The following is a 24806-nucleotide window of genomic DNA, read 5'->3' as shown; positions in this document are numbered from 1 at the left end:
GTTACTTAAACAAATCAGTTGTTTCGTTAAGTCCATGGGGATTTATAGTATTCAATTTGTGAATCCAGAAGATCTCTTTCCTGTTAACCCCTTATGGACCAAGACACTTTGTAGGTTAATGACCAGGCCTTAATTTTGAATTCTGACCACTGTCACTTTATGTGGTTATAACTCTGAAATGCTTCAACGGATCCCGCTGATTCTGAGATTGTTTTTTTCGTGACATATGGTACTTCATGTTAGTGGTAAAATTTATTCGATATGACTGATATTTATTTAAAAAAAAAAAAATGGAAATATGGTGAAAATTTTTAAAATTTTGCAATTTTCAAAAAACTGAACTTGGACAAAAACTGAACTTGGAAATTATAGGCCAGTGAGCTTAACCTCTACTGTGGGTAAAATCCTGGAGGGTTTTCTAAGAGATATTATGCTGGAGTATCTGAAGAAGAATAACCTCATGACCCAATATCAACATGGGTTTACGAGGGACCGTCCCTGTCAGACTAATCTGATAAGCTTTTATGAAGAGGTAAGTTCCGGACTGGACCATGGTAATGCAGTGGACGTGGTGTAGATGGACTTTTCAAAAGCTTTTGATACGGTGCCACACAAAAGGTTGATACATAAAATGAGAACAATGGGGATAGGGGAAAATATGTGTAAGTGGGTTAAGAGCTGGCTCAGGGATGGGAAACAAAGGGTGGTTATTAATGGAGCACACTCTGACTGGGTCATGGTTAGCAATGGGGTACCACAGGTGTCAGTATTGGGCCAGCTTCTTTTTTTTATTAATGACCTTGTAGGGGGCATAAAGAGTAGAATTTCAATATTTGCAGATGACACTATCTATGGTTCCTCTGCACAACCAACCGCCCTTGTATTTTGTGATGATGAATGTTACAGGTCTGAAAAACATCTGCTTTTCCTATGAAGAGGATTCATCCCTTTACTGTGTTTTCTCTGTTTTCTGCTTTTGGTTGTTTCTCCCTTTCTTTTTTTGATCCATCCATTGCTGTGTGATGTGCATAGGGATCACCCTCAGCATTTTGCACAGTAATTGTTATTCCTCCTAACATTGAACATTCCTTTCTTTAATCCCTTAACCCCCAGAGCTTTTTTTGGTTTTGTGTTTTTGTTTTCCGCTCTTTTCCCAGAGCCATAACTTTCTTATTTTTTTGTCAATATGGCCATGTGAGGGCTTGTTTTTTGCAGCACGAGTTGTACTTTTGAACAATATCATTGGTTTTACCATGTTGTATAGTGCTCGAAAAAGGGAAAAAAAATTCCAAGTGCGGTGAAATTGCAAAATAAAAAGTGCAATCCCACACTTGTTTTTTTGTTTGGCTTTTTCTGCTAGGTTCCCTAAATGCTAACACTGCCCTGCCATTATGATTCTCCATGTCAATACGAGTTCATAGACACCAAACATGTCTAGGTTCTTTTTTAAGTGGTAAAAAAAATTACAAAATTTGCTAAAAAAAAAAATAAAAAAAAAATTTGCGCCATTTTCCGACACCCGTAGCGTCTCCATTTTTCGCGATCTGGGGTCAGGTGAGGGCTTATTTTTTGGGTGCCGGGCTGACGATTTTAAAGACACCACTTTTGTGCGGATACGATCTTTTGATCGCCCTCTATTGCAATGTCACGGCGACCAAAAAAATGTCATTATAGCGTTTTGAATTTTTTTTTTTGCTACGCTGTTTAGCGCTCGGGCTAATTTTTTGTTTTATTGATCGGGCGATTCTGAACGCGGCGATACCTAATATGTGTATGTGTGATTTTTTTTCATTTGTTTTATTTTGAACGGGGCGAAAGGGGGGTGATTTGAACTTTTATGGGTTTTTTTTAATCTTTATCATATTTTTAAAAACTTTTTTTTTTTTTTTACTTTTGCCATGCTTCAATAGCCTCTATGGGAGGCTAGAAGATGCTGTAGCTCGATCGCCTCTGCTACATATGAGCGATGCTTGCATCACCTTTACAACTCCTGGCAAAAATTCTGGAATCACCGGCCTTGGAGGATGTTCATTCAGTTGTTTAATTTTGCAGAAAAAAAAGCAGATCACAGACATGGCACAAAACTAAAGTCAATTCAAATGGCAACTTTCTGGCTTTAGGAAACACTAAAAGAAATCAAGAACAAAAAATGTGGTCGTCAGTAATGGATATTTTTTTTTAGACCAAGCAGAGGGGAAAAATTATGGAATCACTCAATTCTGTGGCAAAAAATTATGGAATCACCCTGTAAATTTTCATTCCCAAAACTAACACCTGCATCAAATTAGATCTGCTCTTTAGTCTTGATCTAAAAAGGAGTGAGCACACCTTGGAGTGCTGTTGCTCCAAGTGGACTGACATGAATCATGGCTCCAACATGAGAGATGTCAATTGAAACAATGGAGGGGATTATCAAACTCTTAAAAGAAGTTGCAAAAAGAAGTTGGTTGTTCACAGTCAGCTAAAATCTGGACCAAATACAAACAACATGGGAAGGTTGTTAAAGGCAAACATACTGGTAGACCAAGGAAGACATCAAAGCGTCAAGACCGGAAACTTAAAGCAATATGTCTCAAAAACAGGAAATGCACAACAAAACAAATGAGGAACGAATGGGAGTAAACTGGAGTCAACGTCTGTGACCGAACTGTAAGAAACTGCCTAAAGGAAATGCGATTTACATACAGAAAAGCTAAATGAAAGCCATCATTAACACCTAAACAGAAAAAAAACAAGGTTACAATGGGCTAAGGAAAAGCAATCGTGGACTGTGGATGACTGGATGAAAGTCATATTCAGTGATGACTCACAAATCTGCATTGGGCAAGGTGATGATGCTGGAACTTTTGTTTGGTGCCGTGCCAATGAGATTTATAAAGATGACTGCCTGAAGAGAACATGCAAATTTCCACAGTCATTGATGATATGGGGCAGCATGTCAGGTAAAGGCACTGGGGAGATGGCTGTCATTACATCTTCAATAAATGCACAAGTTTATGTTGATATTTTGGACACTTTTCTTATCCCATCAATTGAAAGGATGTTTGGGGATGATGAAATCATTTTTCAAGATGATAATGCATCCTGCCATAGAGCAAAAACTGTGCAAACATTCCTTGAAAAAAGACACATAAGGTGAATGTCATGGCCTGCACATAGTCCGGATCTCAATCCAAATGAAAATCTTTGGTGGAAGTTGAAGAAAATGGTCCATGACAAGGCTCCAACCCGCAAAGCTGATCTGGCAAAAGCAATCAGAGAAAGTTGGAGCCAGATTGATGACGAGTGCTGTGTGACACTCATTAAGTCCATGCCTCAGAGACTGCAAGATGTTAGAAAAGCCAGAGGTGGTGCAACAAAATACTAGTGATGTGTTGGTGGTTTTTTTCGTTGGTTTGTTTTTCATGATTCCATAATTTTTCCCCTCTGCTTGGTCTAAAAAACTAACCATTACTGACTACCACATTGTTGTTCTTGATTTCTTTTAGTGTTTCTTAAAGACAGAAAGTTGCCGTTTGAATTGACTTTAGTTTTGTGCCATGTCTGTGATCGGCTTTTTTTCTACAAAATTAAACAACTGAATGAACATCCTCCAAGACCGGTGATTCCATAATTTTTGCCAGGGGTTGTATGTAGCTGAATTACAGCATTGCTACGAGCGCCGACCACAGGGTGGCGCTCACAGCAATCCGTCATCAACAACCATAGAGGCCTCGAGGAGACCTCATTGTTATAACGCACTGATGACCCCTGATCACGTCACGGGGGTCAGCGGTGCGTTTATTTCCGGACCGGCGTCCGGAAGCGCCATTTAAATGCCGCTATCAGCGTTTGACAGCGGCATTTAACTAGTTAATAGGAGCGGGCAGATTGCAATTCCGCTCACGCCTATTGCGGGCACATGTCAGCTGTTGAAAACAGCTGACACGTCCCGGCACTGAGGTGGGCTCACCACCACAAAAAAAAACTACAAACGTCTGTGTATGGAACATAACAATGTTCTCACTTATTGAGGAAGGGGAGGAAAACAATGGAAAATGGAAATTAGCCCCATCAGGATGGGACTGAAACATTGATATTAACTTGTAGGACTGCTGTATTCTAAATCTGGAACTAAAGACCCATTCTCTGCGTCTGGGAAAAAGAAATTTGCATATCTTATGTCCCATGGGGCACTGCATGGCCAATAACTCTCTTAACTCAGAATTGTCGCTCTCCTCAAGGAGAAACATTACCCCCTATAGAGAGCAGTGCACGGTGATCCAACCTCCTCCAGTACGGAGAGTTCTGTGCTTCTACGCCTGCAGAGCGAGGGGTGAATAGACGCGGGGCCGGAGAAAGGCTGGAAAGCCTCCATGTCAGACTGACGGGTGATCGGCTCCACCACGTTACATCTTTATGTCAGGACAGCGACTCGTGTCCCGAGGTCTGAGGGATGTCCGGGGCCGATATTTATCCAGGACTTTGTGCACAGAACGGAGAAAGTGATTTGTCACAACGAAGAGAAAATGAAGGAGGAGTCCAAGGAAGGCGACACAAGTGTCAGCCAAGAGGGAGGAGCCGGACGCCGACCACGACTGATGACGACATTGAGCCTACACCGATTCTGAGGGACGGACAAGCGACAGCGGATTAGAGGGAAAATCATCAGTAAATTAACCCCGACTCTGCTGAGTAATAATCCACAACAGACTTAGAGACCGAAAGAACTCACAGGAGAGAACGGAGAGAAGGACGAGACATCTGCAGAGAAAATGTGACCGATGCTCTAAGGAAGGAGAAAGATTCTGAAAGAAGAGAACGAAGACTCAAGACTGATGAAGACGAGACGACAGCGGAGAAACCGCGACTCTCAGATCAGAAGAAAATAATCAGGGAAATGAAAGCTGTTGTCAGACGGAGAAAACGTAGAGAAAACCAGAGCAAGTCTGGAGAAAACTCATCTATTATAGGAGGACGCCGGAGAGACGTCATCACATCCACCGGAGCCAACAAGGAGCCTCGCTGCTCACCTCGTGGTGTAAGAGGCCGGAGCTCCTCCATCATCACGGCCTGGTACCGATCCTGGTGTCCTTCTAGATACTCCCACTCCTCCATGGAGAGATAGACAGCGACGTCCTGACACCTTATAGGAACCTGACAACAACGACACCGTCATCACCCAGAATCCTCCAGTATAATGTCCCAGCAGTCACCTCTCCGCTCACCACCCAGAATCCTCCAGTGCCCTCCTGTATAATGTCCCAGCAGTCACCTCTCCGCTCATCACCCAGAATCCTCCAGTGCCGTCCTGTATAATGTCCTAGCAGTCACCTCTCCGCTCATCACCCTGAATCCTCCAGTGCCGTCCTGTATAATGTCCCAGCAGTCACCTCTCCGCTCATCACCCAGAATCCTCCAGTGCCGTCCTGTATAATGTCCCAGCAGTCACCTCTCCGCTCATCACCCAGAATCCTCCAGTGCCGTCCTGTATAATGTCCCAGCAGTCACCTCTCCGCTCATCACCTAGAATCCTCCAGTGCCGTCCTGTATAATGTCCCAGCAGTCACCTCTCCGCTCATCACCTAGAATCCTCCAGTGCCGTCCTGTATAATATCCCAGCAGTCACCTCTCCGCTCATCACCCAGAATCCTCCAGTGCTGTATAATGTCCCAGCAGTCACCTCTCCGCTCATCACCCAGAATCCTCCAGTGCCGTCCTGTATAATGTCCCAGCAGTCACCTCTCCGCTCATCACCTAGAATCCTCCAGTGCCGTCCTGTATAATGTCCCAGCAGTCACCTCTCCGCTCATCACCTAGAATCCTCCAGTGCCGTCCTGTATAATATCCCAGCAGTCACCTCTCCGCTCATCACCCAGAATCCTCCAGTGCTGTATAATGTCCCAGCAGTCACCTCTCCGCTCATCACCCAGAATCCTCCAGTGCTGCCTGTATAATGTCCCAGCAGTCACCTCTCCGCTCAGCAGCTCGATCATCTTGTTGCTGAGCTCCAGGATCTTCTTGTTCCTCTCATGTATCGGGGAGTGCGGGGGAGGCTCTGTGATGGGGCCCGGGCTCCGCCCTCCTGACTCCTGGAGATGGATGATGGGAGTCACACAGTCCCCCGGTGTCTTCCTCACTATTGTGTAATCCTGTGTATGGAGATTGACACTTAGGGAGAAGAATTCCTTCCCGACTCCAGATCTGACAATCAGTAGAAATCCCGGGATCAATAACCGTCTCCAGTAATCTGGGGCCATAACCGGGAATATTATTACACTCCGGACAGACATCCCGACCCCTCTACAGCTCTTACAGGGAATCCCCATGAGAACTCCTCCGGGCAGAGAGCTCCACAGAATCCCTGCTCTTACAGTAAAGAATCCTTCTCTCCTATTCGCTCCTCCCTTTTTTTTTTTTTTTTTTTTTGTCTGCAGTGTGTATCCTAGAAGTGTGTATCTTAAAAGTGTGAGATGATATGTAAATATTAATTAATCCAGAATGATGCATACAGACTGTGCCCTCTCATCTGCCACCATCGCACTCTAACCAGCATGTCTATCTATTCTCCCTAAAGGTACGTCACTCAGCTTTCCACAAAGACTTCTTACCTCTGCTCCTAGCATTCACTCGTTATGTCTCTCCACTAACCCCCTGCTTTACCCCAGTATTATTTAGGACCTTGTTTACTTTGGCTTGATCATATGCATCTGGTCCACTCAATTATCTGACCAAGATGAGCACAGACCACTCCTCTCAGCTTCACACCTGAATGCACTTTGTAGCACAAATATTGCATAGCACAAGTCTGCCAAGACTTTAGTCTGCAGTGTGTATCCTAGAAGTGTGAGATGATATGAAAATATGAATTAATCCAGAATTGAACAGAAGGTACTGGGAAGAGTCACTGTAAACAATGTTTCTGTTTGTTTCCACTCTGACCCCTATAATCCTTCACTTTCTGATAAACCCACTAATCCCTGCACCTAGTAAGGAACTGTTCATCTCTTCTTCAATCCTTCCAATCCATCGCGCCTCTTTCTCAGATCTGTTCCTCAACATACAATCCTCTGTCTCCAAACACAGACAGCCCCCTCATGCCCTCTCCTGCTCCCACCTGCTAACACTCTCTCTGCTCCTCCTCACTGCAGGCGATATCTCTCCAAATCCTGGTCCTCCTCACCACATTCCCACAGTCTATCCACGCTCAATCACAACTTTCCGTAACCACTCCAACCTTGTACACATTCGCCCGGCCCCAGCTTCCCCAGTCCTACTAACAGGAGCTCTGGGAAACGCTCGCTCTGTCTGCAACAAACTTTCCTTCATCCATGATCTTTTTATTACTAACAAACTATCCTTCCTCGCTATCACCGAAACCTGGCTCACCTCCTCTGACACAGCCTCTCCTGCTGCACTCTCATATGGTGGATTCCACCTTTCCCACACCCCCCACCCCAGCAGCAAACATGGTGGAGGAGTTGGTTTTCTCCTGTCAGATAACTGCTCCTTCACCCCAATCCCACTGCCGCCCTCTGTTACCCTCCCTTCCTTCGAGGTGCACTCTGTGCGCATCTACTCCCCCTCCAACCAGCTGTCATATACCGCCCTCCAGGGTCAGCCACCACCTTCTTTGACCACTTCACCACCTGGCTACTCCATTTCCTTTCCACTGATATCCCCACTATCATCTTGGGCGACTTCAACATCCCCATTGACACTTCCCTCTCAGCTGCCACTAAACTTCTATCTCTCACTTCCTCCTCCGGCCTCACTCAATGGTCTTCTGCAGCCACTCACAAAGATGGCCACACACTAGACCTCATCTTCACCCGCCTCTCTAACTCACCTCTTCCTCTTTCTGACCACAACCTACTTACATTCTCTTCCCTCTCCTCCTCAGGTCCACAATCCCCACCTCAAAAACTCGCACACCCTCGCAGAAATCTTCAACACCTCGATCTACACTCACTGTCTGAATCCCTCCTCCCTCTTACAGACATAAGTACCCTACACAATGCGGATGCCGCTGCCGCTCTATATAACACCACAATAGCTGTAGCTTTGGAATCAGTTACCCCTCTCAAACATACCAAAACTCGCAAAATCAACAGAAAGCAGTTATGAGCTCATTTTCTCCTTCACCTTTGATGTCCGATGAACTCCATCTGCTGGTGAAAGGAGGTAGTGAAATTGATTTGGATGGGAAAAACCTGTCATCTGAACAGGTGGAGTGTGATTGGACATCCGGAATCTCTGAGTGGATATAAGGCCTCCAACACCCTGCTGGGTTGCTGGTGATCCTCTCTGCTCTGAGCTCTGGCCTCCAGTTTAGTCCTGTCTACTAAAGCTAAGTTTTTGCTCTGCTATTGTTCCATGAGATTTTGTCTGGTTTACTTAGTGTTTGTGTGCAGCCAGCCCTGGCTAGGACTGGCTGAATTCCATTTTTGTCTCTGATCAGTTGATCTCTTTGCTCTGTTTTCAGAATATACCTGAGTGCTGATATAGTGATTTTGAAGTCTAGTGACTTCAGGGCCTTTTCTATCAGACGTGTTGAACATTATTTTTGGCAGGGTTTTTGCGTGATTGCAGACAGTTGCTTTTCTTTCCTGTCCTATCTAGTTAGTGAGGGCCCCATCGTTTGCTCAGCCTGTCTTTCTGTCTGTGTTTTCATCTGTTTTCACCGTCAATACATGTTGGGGGCTGTCTATTGCTCTGGGGTCTGCTCTGGGGCAGTTTATATTTCCCCTTTCTTTCTTTAGGTTATTTTAGTTCTGCGGCTGTGAACGAGGTGTCTAGGACCACCGTAGGAACACCCCACGGCTACTGTTAGTTGTTGTGAATAGGATCAGGGGTCTGCAATCCGCTAGCTACCAACCTCTCCGGTTTTAGGGACTTAGCTTGTATTTTTGTTTTTTCCTCCTCCGGTGACTCATTCATAACAGACAGCCCTGGCACACCAGTCTGACCAAAGAACTGAGGCGGGCTGCTGAGCGGAGATGGAAAAAATCCCACTCCAATGAGGACTTCATCACATTCAAACAGTCCCTCACTACTTTCAAGGCCACACTCGCTGCAGCAAAACAAACCTACTTCTCATCTCTCATATCCTCCCTGTCTCACAACCCCAAACAGTTATTCAACACCTTAAATTCTCTCCTCCTCCCCCCAGCACCTCCTCCCTCTCCACTCATCTCAGCTGAAGACTTTGCCTCATTTTTCAAGGAGATTGATAACATCAGAAACCGTTTTGGTCAACAACCCCCAGTGCCCTTCCTCCTACCTGCCCTGCCCTTCTCCCCCAAAACCAACTTCTCCACCATTACAGAAGATCGACTCTCCACTCTACTCTCAAGATCACATCTCACTACCTGTGCACTTGACCCGATCCCATCCCACTTCATCCCAAACCTCACCACAGTCTTCAACCCAACCCTAACCCATCTCTTCAACCTATCACTAACAAATGGTGTTTTCCCCTCAAGCTTTAAACATGCCTCAATCACACCTATCCTCAAAAAGCCCTCTCTTGACCCATCCTCTATATCTAGCTATCGCCCTATATCACTTCTCCCCTATGCCTCAAAACTATTGGAGCAACACGTCCATCTTGAACGATCCTCCCACCTCTCTTCTTGCTCCCTCCTTGACCACTTGCAATCCGGCTTCCGGCCACACCACTCCACTGAAACTGCCCTAAGGTCACCAATGACCTACTAGCCAAGGCCAAGCGACACTACTCTGTCCTCCACCTCCTGGACCTGTCCTCTGCCTTTGACACAGTGGACCATTCCCTATTACTACAGACCCTCTCATCTCTTGGTATCACAGACTTGGCCCTATCTTGGATCGCGTCATACCTAGCAGACCGGACATTCAGTGTCTCCCACACCACCTCCTCACCGCGCCCCCTATCCGTCGGAGTCCCGCAAGGTTCAGTCCTAGGGCCCCTGCTCTTCTCCGTTTACACCTTCGGCCTCGGAACGCTCATAGAATCTCATGGATTTCAGTATCACCTCTATGCTGATGACACACAGATCTACATCTCTGGACCAGATATCACCTCCCTACTAACCAGAATCCCTCAATGTCCATCTGCTATTTCATCCTTCTTCTCCGCTAGATTTCTAAAACTTAATATGGACAAAACAGAATTAATCATCTTTCGCCCATCTCATGTGACCCCCCCCAACGGACCTATCCATTAAAGTAAACGGCTGCCCACTCTCCCCAGTCCCACAAGATCGCTGCCTCGGGGTTATGCTTGACACTGATCTCTCTTTCAAACCACATATCCAAGCCCTTTCCGCTTCCTGCCGACTTCAACTCAAAAATATTTCATGGATCCGTTCATTCCTCACCCAAGAATCTGCAAAAACCCTAGTCCATGCCCTCATCATCTCTCGCCTTGACTACTGCAACCTCCTGCTCTGTGGCCTCCCCTCAAACACTCTCGCACCCCTCCAATCTATTCTAAACTCTGCTGCCCGACGAATCCACCTGTCCCCCCGCTATTCCCCAGCTTCTCCCCTCTGTCAATCCCTGCACTGGCTCCCCATTACCCAAAGACTCCAGTACAAAACCCTAACCATGACATACAAAGCCATCCACAACCTGTCTCCTCCATACATCTGTGACCTCGTCTCCCGGTACTTACCTGCACAAAACCTCCGATCCTCACAAGATCTCCTTCTCTACTCCCCTCTTATCTCCTCTTCCCACAATCGCATACAAGATTTCTCTCGCGCATCACCCCTACTCTGGAACTCTCTACCACAACATATCAGACTCTCACCTACCATCGAAACCTTCAAAAAGAGCCTGAAGACCCACCTCTTCCGACAACCATACAACCTGCAGTAACCACCGACCGACCAAACCGCTGCACGACCAGCTCTACCCTCGCCTACTGTATCCTCACCCATTCCTTGTAGATTGTGAGCCCTCGCGGGCAGGGTCCTCTCTCCTCCTGTACCAGTTATGACTTGTATTGTTTAAGATTACTGCACTTGTATGTATTATGTACACCCCTCCTTACATGTAAAGCGCCATGGAATAAATGGCGCTATAATAATAATATTCTGGATTTCCTCCTCCCGGTGTCGGACTCGTCACATCACACAATAAAGCTGATAGAAATGTAGAGGAGTTACCTCTCCGCTCAGCAGGGAGATGATCTCCAGGGCGCAGTGGAATAATCTCCTGGTGGTCTCATCCCTGTCCTCGTCCATCCTCGGGGGTCATTCAGGAGGAGGAGGGATGAGCACTGGATCAGCTGGAGGGATCTCGTCCTGCCGGCGTCTTCATGATGAAGGAGAAGATGGAAATCACAGGGGACGAGAGAACGACAATCACTAAATTCTGCCCAAATATCAACATTTATCAGGAAGAATCTGGAGGAAAAGCCACAAAACTCCACCGCGGCCTCCTCCGCCGATCTGACTGCTCATCATCAGCCTCGTAGGCGGAGGGCGGTCACCGTGGTAACTACAGCGCCAGCGGGGGACGGTCACCGTGGTAACTACAGCGCCAGGGGGGGACGGTCACCGTGGTAACTACAGCGCCAGGGGGGGACGGTCACCGTGGTAACTACAGCGCCAGGGGGGGGACGGTCACCGTGGTAACTCCACCTCCAGCAGGGGACGGTCACCGTGGTAACTACACCTCCAGCGGGGGACGGTCACCGTGGTAACTACAGCGCCAGGGGGGGACGGTCACCGTGGTAACTACAGCGCCAGGGGGGGACGGTCACCGTGGTAACTACAGCGCCAGGGGGGGGACGGTCACCGTGGTAACTCCACCTCCAGCGGGGGACGATCACCGTGGTAACTCCACCTCCAGCGGGGGACGGTCACCGTGGTAACTACACCTCCAGCGGGGGACGGTCACCGTGGTAACTACACCTCCAGCGGGGGACGGTCACCGTGGTAACTACAGCTCCAGCGGGGGACGGTCACCGTGGTAACTACACCTCCAGCGGGGGACGGTCACCGTGGTAACTCCACCTCCAGCGGGGGCCGTGAGGGGAGGAGGAGACGCTGCACATCCCCCATACAATGCTGCCCGTCCCCAACACTGAGGAGCCGCAGTCACATGGAGCAGGAGCCTCCACAGGAACAGCTCTGATCTCCCCCCACACTCTCCTCTCACAGATTCACCACAAACCCTCCTGTCATCTCACCGGAATGGCGGGAACCGGAAATCTGCTGCTGGCTGACCCCAGAGAACACGAGCTGCGCACACCCGGGACGGAGCGGCTGCACTGAGCGCGGGAGGACCTGTGGTGACGTCACCGTCATGTGACCAGGGGCGGGGCTCAGGAGAGAAGTGGTGAAGGAGCTGTGGTGACGTCACCGTCATGTGACCAGGGAGCGGATCTTACCAGTGTAAGCTTGGTTGGTGATTTACTCCCACAGCGTTGCATATTAACAACTAGAGGGTTCTGCTGCACTGCAGGAGCTGAGGGAATGAGCTGATCACATGACGGTGACGTCACCACAGGTCCTTCACCTCTTCTCTCCTGAGCCCCGCCCCCTGATCACATGACGGTGACGTCACCACAGGTCCTCCCGCGCTCAGTGCAGCCGCTCCGTCCCGGGTGTGCGCAGCTCGTGTTCTCTGGGGTCAGCCAGCAGCAGATTTCCGGTTCCCGCCATTCCGGTGAGATGACAGGAGGGTTTGTGGTGAATCTGTGAGAGGAGAGTGTGGGGGGAGATCAGAGCTGTTCCTGTGGAGGCTCCTGCTCCATGTGACTGCGGCTCCTCAGTGTTGGGGACGGACAGCATTGTATGGGGGATGTGCAGCGTCTCCTCCTCACCTCACGGCCCCCGCTGGAGGTGGAGTTACCACGGTGACCGTCCCCCGCTGGCGGTGTAGTTACCACGGTGACCGTCCCCCGCTGGCGGTGTAGTTACCACGGTGACCGTCCTCCGCCTACGAGGCTGATGATGAGCGGTCAGATCGGCGGAGGAGGCCGCGGTGGAGTTTTGTGGCTTCTCCTCCAGATTCTTCCTGATAAATGTTGATATTTGGGCAGAATTTAGTGATTGTCGTTCTCTCGTCCCCTGTGATTTCCATCTTCTCCTTCATCATGAAGACGCCGGCAGGACGAGATCCCTCCAGCTGATCCAGTGCTCATCCCTCCTCCTCCTGAATGACCCCCGAGGATGGACGAGGACAGGGATGAGACCACCAGGAGATTATTCCACTGCGCCCTGGAGATCATCTCCCTGCTGAGCGGAGAGGTAACTCCTCTACATTTCTATCAGCTTTATTGTGTGATGTGACGAGTCCGACACCGGGAAGAGGAAATCCAGAATAGGAGGAGAAGGATTCTCTACTGTAAGAGCAGGGATTCTGTGGAGCTCTCTGCCCGGAGGAGTTGTCATGGGGATTCCCTGTAAGAGCTGTAGAGGGGCCGGGATGTCTGTCCGGAGTGTAATAATATTCCCGGTTATGGCCCCAGATTACTGGAGACGGTTATTGATCCCGGGATTTCTACTGATTGTCAGATCTGGAGTCGGGAAGGAATTCTTCTCCCTAAGTGTCTCTCTCCATCCACAGGACTACACAATAGTGAGGAAGACACCGGGGGACTGTGTGACTCCCATCATCCATCTCCAGGAGTCAGGAGGGCGGAGCCTGGACCCCATCACAGAGCCTCCCCCGCACTCCCCGATACATGAGAGGAACAAGAAGATCCTGGAGCTCAGCAACAAGATGATCGAGCTGCTGAGCGGAGAGGTGACTGCTGGGACATTATACAGCACTGGAGGATTCTGGGTGATGAGAGGAGAGGTGACTGCTGGGACATTATACAGGACGGCACTGGAGGATTCTGGGTGATGAGAGGAGAGGTGACTGCTGGGACATTATACAGGACGGCACTGGAGGATTCTGGGTGATGAGCGGAGAGGTGACTGCTGGGACATTATACAGGACTGTAGGATTCTGGGTGATGAGCGGAGAGGTGACTGCTGGGACATTATACAGGACTGCACTGGAGGATTCTGGGTGATGAGCGGAGAGGTGACTGCTGGGACATTATACAGGACGGCACTGGAGGATTCTGGGTGATGAGCGGAGAGATGACTGCTGGGACATTATACAGGACAGCACTGGAGGATTCTGGGTGATGAGCGGAGAGGTGACTGCTGGGACATTATACAGCACTGGAGGATTCTGGGTGATGAGAGGAGAGGTGACTGCTGGGACATTATACAGGACGGCACTGGAGGATTCTGGGTGATGAGAGGAGAGGTGACTGCTGGGACATTATACAGGAAGGCACTGGAGGATTCTGGGTGATGAGTGGAGAGGTGACTGCTGGGACATTATACAGGACGGCACTGGAGGATTCTGGGTGATGAGCGGAGAGGTGGTGACTGCTGGGACATTATACAGGACGGTACTGGAGGATTCTGGGTGATGAGCGGAGAGGTGACTGCTGGGACATTATACAGGACAGCACTGGAGGATTCTGGGTGATGAGCGGAGAGGTGACTGCTGGGACATTATACAGGACGGTACTGGAGGATTCTGGGTGATGAGCGGAGAGGTGACTGCTGGGACATTATACAGGACGGCACTGGAGGATTCTGGGTGATGAGCGGAGAGGTGACTGCTGGGACATTACACAGGATGGCACTGGAGGATTCTGGGTGATGAGCGGAGAGGTGACTGCTGGGACATTATACAGAACGGCACTGGAGGATTCTGGGTGATGAGTGGAGAGGTGACTGCTGGGACATTATACAGGACAGCACTGGAGGATTCTGGGTGATGAGCGGAGAGGTGACTGCTGGGACATTATACAGAACGGCACTGGAGGATTCTGGGTGATGAGCGGAGAGGTGACTGCTGGGACATTATACAGCACTGGAGGATTCTGGGTGGTGACGGTGTCGTTGTTGTCAGGTTCCTATAAGGTGTCAGGACGTCGCTGTCTATCTCTCCATGGAGGAGTGGGAGTATCTAGAAGGACACCAGGATCGGTACCAGGCCGTGATGATGGAGGAGCTCCGGCCTCTTACACCACGAGGTGAGCAGCGAGGCTCCTTGTTGGCTCCGGTGGATGTGATGACGTCTCTCCGGCGTAGTCCTATAATAGATGAGTTTTCTCCAGACTTGCTCTGGTTTTCTCTACATTTTCTCCGTCTGACAACAGCTTTCATTTTCCTGATTATTTTCTTCTGATCTGTGAGTCGCGGTTTCTCCGCTGTCGTCTCGTCTTCATCAGTCTTGAGTCTTCGTTCTCGGCGGCTTCTTTCAGAATTATTTAGCCTTCCTTAGAGCACCTGGGGGCACCTTTGATTTCCATCTGATTTGTCATTTCAGTCGCTTCTTTCCATGACTCAGGCGATAAACATCCATTCACATCTTCCTCCCCCGTCACAATGGGTTTTGATTTTTCAGTAGTTACGTCACTAATGTAGAGTGTATACAGATTGTTGGTGTCCAAATAGTATTTATTAAGGGATTTTCCAGAAGAGACGTGATAACTCTTGCGAGAGATATGGGAGAGAGAGTTTCCCCCCAATATAGAGCTCTGGCAAAAATTAAGAGACCATTTTGAAATGTTCAGTTTGTCTGATTTTTCTCTTTATAGGTATACTAGCTGGAGAGCCCGGGCATAGTACTTAACTGTGTGTCCCGCTGTCTTCCTTAACAGTCCCACTCTCCATCCGCCGTCCCGTTCTATCCCTCTGCTGCCGCACTCTACATTCATGTCCTGGTGTCCTTCCACAGCTCTGGTCTCCCGCTCTCTCCCTCTACAGCCCCGCTGTCTTCCTTCCTCCACGTCCCCGCTCTCCATGCACCACACGCGGTGCCGCCGGCACCAGGAGCGAGAGGTGTGCAGATTGTTAGTTCGGCCAGAGTGGGCGGAGCTAGAGCAGCCCTGCAGCGCATGTGATTGGGAGGTCTGCGGGGGGCGTGGCCTAGCGCTGTAGTAGGCCGCAGTAGAAGCCGGGGACTAAATTTAGGCCGGGAAGCTGCAGGGGAGAGCGCAGTTGGTGATGGGGAGCGCCGACTGAACTGGGACAGGTTTGGGAGGGTGCCGGCACTATTCGGCCCCTGTCATGAAGACTGTCTTCCTCCACAGCCCCGCTTTCCATGCACTGTCCTGCTGTATCCATCCTCAGCCCCGCTCTGCTGCTTTGTGATTTGTTGGTGATACACACACATTCAGATTTATATATAAAGATTTATGAGTAAAATGTAAATTGCTCTTTTATTCTATAAACTACTGACAACATGTCTCCGAATTTCCAAGCACTTAATTTTGTATTTTTTTTTTTTTCTGAAAATGAGAAATGGTCAGAATTACAAAACAACCCCAGTGCTTTCAGACCTCAAATACTGCAAAGAAAGCAAGTTCATAATCATTTAGCATCAACAGTACTAATGTTTTAACTCAGGAAGAGTTCAGAAATCAATATTTTGTGGAATAACCATGATTTTTAAGTTACAATGGGGAAGAAAAGTATTTCGTCAGCCACCAATTGTGCAAGTTCTCCCACATAAAAAGATGAGAGAGGCCTGTAATTGACCTCTGTCATTAGAGCAGGTGGAGGCGTTGGTCTGCTCCTATCACCAAAATGTACCTTTCAGGTTATCCCTCAACTACCCTCACTAGTCTTCCCTTCTTTTGAGGTCCATGCCGTCAGACTCTACACCCCATTCTCCATACGAGTGGCGGTGGTGTATCGTCCTCCCGGCCCCTCCCATCAGTTCCTGGATCATTTTGCCACTTGGCTTCCACATTTTCTCTCCTGTGACATCCCTACCCTCATCATGGGAGATTTCAACATCCCCGTTGCTCTTCCCCTCGCCCCATCTGCTACTCACCTTTTATCTCTAACCTCCTCATTTGGCCTTTCGCAGCTTACTAATTCTCCAACACATGAAGACGGAAACTCCCTCGACTTGATCTTCTCTCGGCTTTGTGCAGTGGATGATTTTGCAAACTCCCCTCTCCCGCTCTCTGACCACAATCTTCTTTCATTCTCTATCAAGAATTGCCAGGCTGCTCAGGTCACCCCCACTGTCCAGACTTATAGAAACATACAGGCCATTAACACCCAGAAACTTATGAAGAACTTGCAGTCTTCATTGGCCCCTATCTCCTCCCTCTCATGTCCTGATTCTGCATTGAAGCATTACAATGAAACACTTCAAACTGCCCTGGATGAATTTGCACCCCCTATAAATAGAACACCACAATGCAGACAGTGACAACCCTGGCACACGGTGCAAACACGTTTCCTGCAGCGGTGCTCCAGGTGCGCCGAACGTCTGTGGAGAAAATCAAATCTACATGAAGATTTCATCCATTATAAGTTTATGCTTAGAACATACAACACTGCCCTTCACCTCTCCAAACAAGCCTATTTCAACACCCTCATCACCTCACTGTCCAATAACCCGAAACGTCTCTTTGACACTTTTCATTCTCTACTCAATCCAAGAGTACAGGCCCCAACCACGGAGCTCCGAGCTGACGATCTGGGCAATTACTTCAAAGAAAAAATTGACCAGATCCGACAGGAAATTATCTCCCAATCACCTCATACCATGCACTGTCCTCCCTCCCCCACTGCATCTAGCTCACTCTCTGATTTTGAACCAGTCACAGAAGAAGAAGTAAGCAGGCTCCTTGCATCTTCTCACCCAACCACTTGCACCAGTGATCCATTTCCGTCACATCTCCTCCAGTCCCTTTCTCCTGCTGTCACCCCTCACCTAACTAAAATATTTAACCTCTCTCTCTCTTCTGGTATTTTTCCCTCCTCATTTAAGCATGCCATCATACATCCACTACTTAAAAAACCATCCCTTGACCAAAACTGTGCCGCTAACTATAGACCTGTCTCTAATCTTCCCTTCATCTCTAAACTCCTGGAACGCCTGGTCCACTCCCGTCTGATCCGCTATCTCTCAGAAAACTCTGCTCTCGACCCTCTCCAATCTGGTTTCCGCTCTTTACACTCCACTGAAACTGCCCTCACTAAAGTCTCTAATGATCTACTAACAGTTAAATGAAATGGTCATTACTCCATTCTAATTCTCTTGGATCTCTCTGCAGCATTCGACACTGTGGATCATCAGCTCCTCCTCACTATGCTCCCTTCCATTGCCCTCAAGGACACCGTTCTCTCCTGGTTCTCCTCCTATCTCTCCGACCGCTCCTTTACTGTATTTTTTGCTGGCTCCTCCTCCTCTCACCTTCCCCTTACTGTTGGGGTTCCTCAAGGATCGGTTCTAGGTCCCCTCCTCTTCTCCTTGTACACTGCCCCTATTGGTCAAACAATCAGTAGATTTGGTTTCCAGTACCATCTCTATGCTGATGACACCCAATTATACGCTTCTTCTCCTGATATCACGCCAGCCTTTCTAGAAAACACCGGCGATTGTCTAAACGCTGTGTCTAATATCATGTCCTCACTATACCTGAAACTGAACCTGTCAAAGACTGAACTCCTGGTGTTTCCTCCCTCTACTAATGTACCTATACCCGACATTGCCATTTCTGTGTGTGGTTCCACTATTACTCCCCAGCAACATGCACGCTGTCTTGGGGTCATACTTGATTCCGAGCTTTCCTTTGTCCCCCACATCCGATCACTGGCTCGCTCTTGTCATCTGCACCTCAAAAATATTTCTAGAATTCGACCTTTTCTTACTTTTGACTCTGTAAAAACTCTTACTGTTTCTCTTATTCATTCTCGTCTCGACTATTGTAACTCCCTTCTAATCGGTCTCCCTCTTACCAAACTCTCCCCTCTCCAATCTGTCTTGAATGCTGCAGCCAGGATCATATTCCTCGCCAATCGTTACACCGATGCCTCTACCTTGTGCCAGTCATTACACTGGCTACCCATCCACTCCAGAATCCAGTACAAACTTATTACCCTCACCCACAAAGCCCTCCATGCCTCAGCACCACCCTGCATCTCCTCCCTTGTTTCAGTATACCACCCTACCCGCGCCCTCCGTTCTGCTGATGACCTGAGGTTAGCATCCTCAATAATCAGAACCTCCCACTCCCGTCTCCAAGACTTTACACTTGCTGCGCCAATTCTTTGGAATGCACTTCCCAGGTCAATACGATTAGTCCCCAATCCCCACAATTTTAAGCGTTCCCTGAAAACGCAATTATTCAGACTGGCCTATCGCCTCAACACATTAACCTAATCTATTCCTGTGTGGCACAGCCAAAAGTTTTACCATAACCAGGTTCCCCGCATCATGTTCCCACATGCTTTATGCATCCATTAGCCCTCTGTGTCCGTACTGTTACACACTTAACATTATGGCTGGTCCATACAATCAGGGCAACTGTTACCACCCACCTTTGGGAGATTTCAACTATCCAGACATTTGTTGGGAATCTCTCTCAGGCAAAACTAACAGGTCAAGGAAATTCTTATCCTCTCTTGCTGACAACTTTATCTTCCAAAAGGTAAGGGAGAAAACAAGGGGAACTGCTACCTTGGATCTAATCCTTATAAACAGGGAGGAAATGGTTGAGGAGGTAAAAGTGGCTGGGACCCTAGGAGGTAGCGACCATGCTATTTTAGAATTTTGGATAACTAGAGGCGGAAGACCTGTGAAGACTCAGACGTCAAGGTTAGATTTCAGAAAGGCAGATTTTAAGGGATTCAGAAAGAGAATTGGAGGGATCCAATGGCTGGATATCCTTAAAGACAAAAATGACCAGGAAGGATGGGAAATCTTGAAAAATGAAATTCTCAAAGCACAGTTGTTAACAATTCCGAAAAGAGGGAAGAATAGGAAGCATTTAAGGAAACCAGGATGGATGAACACAGAACTTAAGCACATGCTAAAAAGGAAGCAAAAAATGTTTATAAAATGGAAAGAAGGAGGCATATCTAAAGAAGAATATAATGCTGTCTGCAGAACCTGCAAGGCACAAATCAGATTATCTAAAGCTGAAAATGAATTGAGGCTTGCAAGAGATGTCAAAAGCAATAATAAAGGATTTTGGGGATATGTCAAAAGTAAAAGAAAAGTCAAAGATGCTATAGGATTTTTACAGGATGAAAATGATGAAATGGTAAGACAGGATGTTGAGAAGGCTGAACTTTTAAATTCCTATTTTGCATCTGTTTTCTCTCAGAAAGGAAATGTAACATCAACTGTTATTCACTGTCCTATTAAGGGAATAGAAGAATCCAGGATATCTATAAACAGAAAGATAGTGAGGAAACACTTAGCTAACCTAAATGTATTCAAGTCTCCAGGTCCAGATGAATTACACCCCAGAGTACTGAAGGAGATAGCAGAAGAAATTTTTGAACCCCTCTCCATAATCTTTGAAAATTCTTGGAGAACAGGAGAAGTGCCAGAAGACTGGAGAAGAGCAAATGTTGTTCCTATCTTCAAAAAGGGGAAGAAGGTGGACCCAGGCAACTATAGGCCGGTGAGTCTGACTTCTATACCAGGAAAGATCTTTGAACAAATTATTAAACAACATGTATGTCAATACCTGGATAAGAATGAAGTGATTAAACAGAGTCAGCATGGGTTTGTAACTAATAAGTCATGTCAGACTAATTTAATTTCCTTCTATGATGGTATTACTGATTGGGTGGATCAAGGAAATGCTGTAGATATAGTATATCTTGACTTCAGCAAAGCATTTGACAAAGTCTCTCATACAGTCCTTATTGAAAAAATGACTAAGTATGGAATGGACAAGGCAACTGTTAGGTGGATTCATAACTGGCTTAGTGATCGGACCCAAAGAGTGGTCGTAAATGGCTGCACATCCAGTTGGAAGAATGTCTCAAGTGGGGTACCACAGGGCTCTGTCCTGGGCCCTGTATTGTTCAACATCTTTATCAACGATTTAGATGAAGGAATTGAGGGTAAACTGATTAAATTTGCTGATGACACAAAGCTAGGAGGGATAGCTAATACTAGAGAAGAGAGAGAGAGGATTCAAAAAGATTTAAATAAACTGGAGAAGTGGGCAGCAACTAACAGAATGGTTTTTAACAGGGAGAAATGCAAAGTACTACATCTGGGCAATAAAAATGAAAAAAGCATATATAGAATGGGAGGAATAGGGCTAAGTGACAGCACATGTGAAAAAGACTTGGGTATACTAATAGATCACAGACTGAATATGAGTCAACAGTGTGATGCAGCAGCAAAAAAGGCAAATGCAATTCTAGGATGTATTAACAGAAGCATACAGTCTAGATCACGTGAAGTAATTATTTCCCTCTACTCCTCTTTGGTCAGACCTCATCTGGAATATTGTGTCCAATTTTGGGCACCACATTTTAAAAAAGACATCAACAAACTGGAGCAAGTTCAGAAAAGAGCGACCAGAATGGTGACCGGTCTGCAAACCCTGTCTTATGAGGAAAGGTTGCAGGATTTGGGAATGTTTAGTTTGCAAAAGAGAAGACTGAGAGGAGACTTAATAGCTGTCTACAAATATCTAAAGGGCTGTCACATTGTAGAAGGATCAACTTTATTCTCATTTGCACAAGGAAAGACTAGAAGCAATGGGATGAAGCTGAATGGGAGGAGACACAGATTAGATATTAGAAAAAACTTTTTGACAGTTAGAGTGATCAATGAGTGGAACAGGCTGCCACGAGAAGTGGTGAGTTCTCCTTCAATGGAAGTCTTCAAACAGAGGCTGGACAGACATCTAACTGGGATGATTTAGCGAATCCTGCTTTGAGCAGGGGGTTGGACCAGATGGCCCAGGAGGTCCCTTCCAACTCTACGATTCTATTATTCTATTATTCTATTCTTTCGTGTCTACCTCTTTCCTCATAGACTGTAAGCTTGCGAGCAGGGCCCTCATTCCTCTTGGTATTTGTTATAATCTACTGTATGTGATTATTGTTATGCTGTAATGTCTATTGTCTGTACAAATCCCCTCTGAAATGCAAAGTGCTGCGGAATATGTCTGTGCTATAAAAATAAAATGTATTATTATTATTATTATTATTATTATTAACTAAGGATAGAAATGAACATCGGCGGGTAACCACTGACCCGGTGTTCCTTCACTGTGTGTTTCCTACAGATGAACTCGTGGAAAGAAATCCACCAGAGAGCTGTCCCCGACCTCTGTATTCCCAGGACTGTCCAGAGGAGAATCACAACATCCCGGAGGATCATCAGGTAGACGACGCTGAGCCATGTACCGGATCTGTATATGGGGGGGACATTTCTGATCGAGGTCATAGGTGTCACAGATTTTGGTGGTTTCTTGTATTGTGCTGATTGTTACATCTGATATATCAGGAGGAAGATCCGACTAAGAATAAAGTGAAGGATGAGACAGATGAAGAAGTGATGACGAGGGAGAATCAGCCGTGTGTCAGTGCCGGGAAGGAGGAGATTCCGGTAGATGTTTCCACAGGTTTGTCATAATATCTAGTCTGTAATAATGATTGGCGTGTGACAATGATGACCGGTGTGTGATATCGTGTGAAGTCTCCAGTGCAGTGAAGCTTTATTCACTGTTCACTACAGAAATGTCCGGCGATGGCGCGACTGCTCCTGTACAGAGTCTGGCGGTGCACCGATGAATAACAGGGCCGCCTTCACACCTCTTTTTAATGATTTAGGAAGCGTATATTTAATTTTTCTAATGATAAATTTTTAATATTCCTTCCTTTACTTTAATATTTTTCTTACATAAATCCTGTGCTGCCATATATATGTCTGAGCTTATGATTCAGACTGAACCTCTGGTGGAAGATTCCCTATAATAAGGAAGATGGAGACACTGTGGACGCACTCTGTCCTATGGTTCGGCAGTGACCGTCTTTTTAAGCGTGCATAAAGGGCGATCGACCACAGTTTTGTGTAGCACTGAAAAGGAGGACACCACTGAACAGAGGCCAGACAGTCCAGAGTAACTACTGCCTCACTATAGGGAATGGATACCTCGGAAGTGTCATCTGAATCACGTATTTTGTAGATTTAGATGGAAAACCTGATGTAAGTGCTCAGCGTGGAGCACAGGATAAATGTGAATCAAAATGTTGTGTACCTCAAAATGCCTCCTATAAAAGCTTCTAGTTAACCTAGATAAAAAAAAGTCCCCACTAAGGTTCCTCATTTGTTAACAGAAATGTAGGAGGTGTCCACGTTACTGATGGCACAAAGGCTTTGGAAAAGTGACATGGCAAAGAACAAAAGAAATCCACCAAAATACGAGCTCTCAAATCCAAATACACCCTCCTCCTGAGCCCCACTGTGTTCCTAAACCTCAGTTGGGCTCCATACATTTAACATTAATGTATCGAGGATCCCCACTTCATTTACAGGGTACATGTCTCCAGAAGCACAAGCTGAGCATATTGTACTGGGCACTACAGTATACGGAGCACTACAGTGTACTGGACACCGCAATGTACAGGGCACTACAATACTACTAAAATGTTCTCACGCTGTAGTGCCGTACAGCGAGAGGCTTATCTCCAATGACACACTGCTGGAGGGTTATCTCCGGTCAGTGTGTCATCGGAGGCCTATAGAGTGGTCACATCTGATGTGACAGCTCTATAGGGGAGATGGTCGTGGGACAATCCTTATTATTGGGATTACGTTGGACAGGGAGTATATTGGTTTGTTTTTTTTATTTTTTTGCAGGTGATTGATGGCTTCGCTTGGATCTGGGCGTGTAATAAAAATTATGTAAAAATGTTGTGTTTTATTTCCTTAACATACTTTCTCCTTCGTCTCATTGGGGGACACAGAGACTTTGGGTGTATGCTACTGCCGTCTGGAGGCTGACACTAGGTATACAAAAAACAAGTTAGCTCCTCCTCCGCCACATACACCCTCGCCCCGGTACCGGGCGGAAACCAGTTTTATGCTTAGTGTCTTTGGAGGCACACGCAGTCTGGAGTTCTCCAGACTATTTTTTTTTTTTTAATTCCTTTTCGGTTCTCTCGCTATGAAGAGGAGACAGGGGCGACGGATCCTATAGAAAGGGTCCGATCTCCCCAAACCAACAACGGGCGAGCACGCGTTGAGCATCGCTCCGCGTATCCTTTCCCGCACCGAGGGACATCTCTGGGATTTTTCCCCAGACATCTATTTTTTCCGTGTTTATTATTTTTTGAAGATGAGACAGGGGCAACGCATCCTATTGAAAGGATCCGATTTCCCCAAACCAGCAACGGGCGACCAAGTGCGAGTATCCCTCCACGTTTTTCTCTCCCGCAACGTGGGACATTATGCCAGACTTAGCCCTGTCCACCCCTAGGTATGGAAACCATGGGCTTGCACAGTGGCACAAGACTAGTCTGTGCGCCCCCACTGCTCCATCAACGCTAGACGGCGGTGCTGCATGGCGGCGGACGGTCCCTCTCCTCGCCCCTGCTGGGCAGACGGAGTTAGGGTGCCTGCACCGTCCACGGAGCAAAATACCCGGTAAGTTTTTGCAGCTGGGGAGGGCTCTGGGCAAGGAGTAGGAGCCAGGTACCCCCACTCCCCCTCGCTCCTCGCTTGCCCCTCGCCTAAGAATACCTGCAGGAAGGGCGAGGGTGTAGGACCGGAGTAGGCCCAGGGCCGGGCGCCGTCGGGGGGTGAGCTGGACTCATCAGGATGGCGTCACGGTCGGCGCCGCCATTAGGGGCACGCGGCGGCGTGATCGGCGCGGCGTCACGGCCGGCGCCGCCCCCAGTGCGACGTCACGGTCGGCGCCGCCCCCGGCGCAGCATCATAGCCGACGCCGCCCCCCGGCGCGACGTCACGGCCGGCGCCGCCCCCAGCGTGACGTCACGGTCGGCGCCGCCCCCAGCGCGGCGTGACCGATCCGGCGC

At 47.7% G+C, this 24806-nt stretch overlaps 2 protein-coding genes across 5 annotated transcripts in view; one reads left to right on the top strand and one right to left on the bottom strand.

Moving 5' to 3' along the window:
* Positions 1-12464, bottom strand: part of LOC141073090 (uncharacterized) — a 48800-nt gene extending 36336 nt beyond the window's left edge. Inside the window, exons 1-4 of one of the 4 annotated variants that reach the window (XM_073560425.1) lie at positions 12362-12464; positions 11133-11280; positions 5952-6131; positions 5013-5136 (exon numbers count right to left, since the gene is read on the bottom strand). In XM_073560425.1, the coding sequence (XP_073416526.1) occupies positions 5013-5136; positions 5952-6131; positions 11133-11210 (382 nt within the window). In that variant the 5' untranslated portion in view covers positions 11211-11280; positions 12362-12464. Of the gene's footprint in view, positions 1-5012; positions 5137-5951; positions 6132-11132; positions 11281-12160 lie in introns of all 4 variants that reach the window. The other 3 variants (XM_073560424.1, XM_073560426.1, XM_073560427.1) reach the window with 3 other exon arrangements.
* Positions 12465-12477: 13 nt separating this feature from the next.
* Positions 12478-24806, top strand: part of LOC141073080 (uncharacterized) — a 35121-nt gene continuing 22792 nt past the window's right edge. The window contains exons 1-6 of the mRNA XM_073560408.1: positions 12478-12639; positions 13076-13223; positions 13543-13722; positions 14896-15019; positions 22052-22149; positions 22273-22390. Of these exons, the coding sequence (XP_073416509.1) occupies positions 13146-13223; positions 13543-13722; positions 14896-15019; positions 22052-22149; positions 22273-22390 (598 nt within the window). The 5' untranslated portion in view covers positions 12478-12639; positions 13076-13145. The remainder of the gene's footprint in view (positions 12640-13075; positions 13224-13542; positions 13723-14895; positions 15020-22051; positions 22150-22272; positions 22391-24806) is intronic.

The sequence above is a fragment of the Dendrobates tinctorius genome, unplaced genomic scaffold (genome assembly GCF_039654945.1).
Source record: "Dendrobates tinctorius isolate UK_male_01 unplaced genomic scaffold, ASM3965494v1 ptg000296l, whole genome shotgun sequence".
Classification (NCBI taxonomy): domain Eukaryota; kingdom Metazoa; phylum Chordata; class Amphibia; order Anura; family Dendrobatidae; genus Dendrobates; species Dendrobates tinctorius.
Note: the sequence above shows the minus strand (reverse complement) of the source record. Positions and strands in the feature narration are given on the sequence as shown.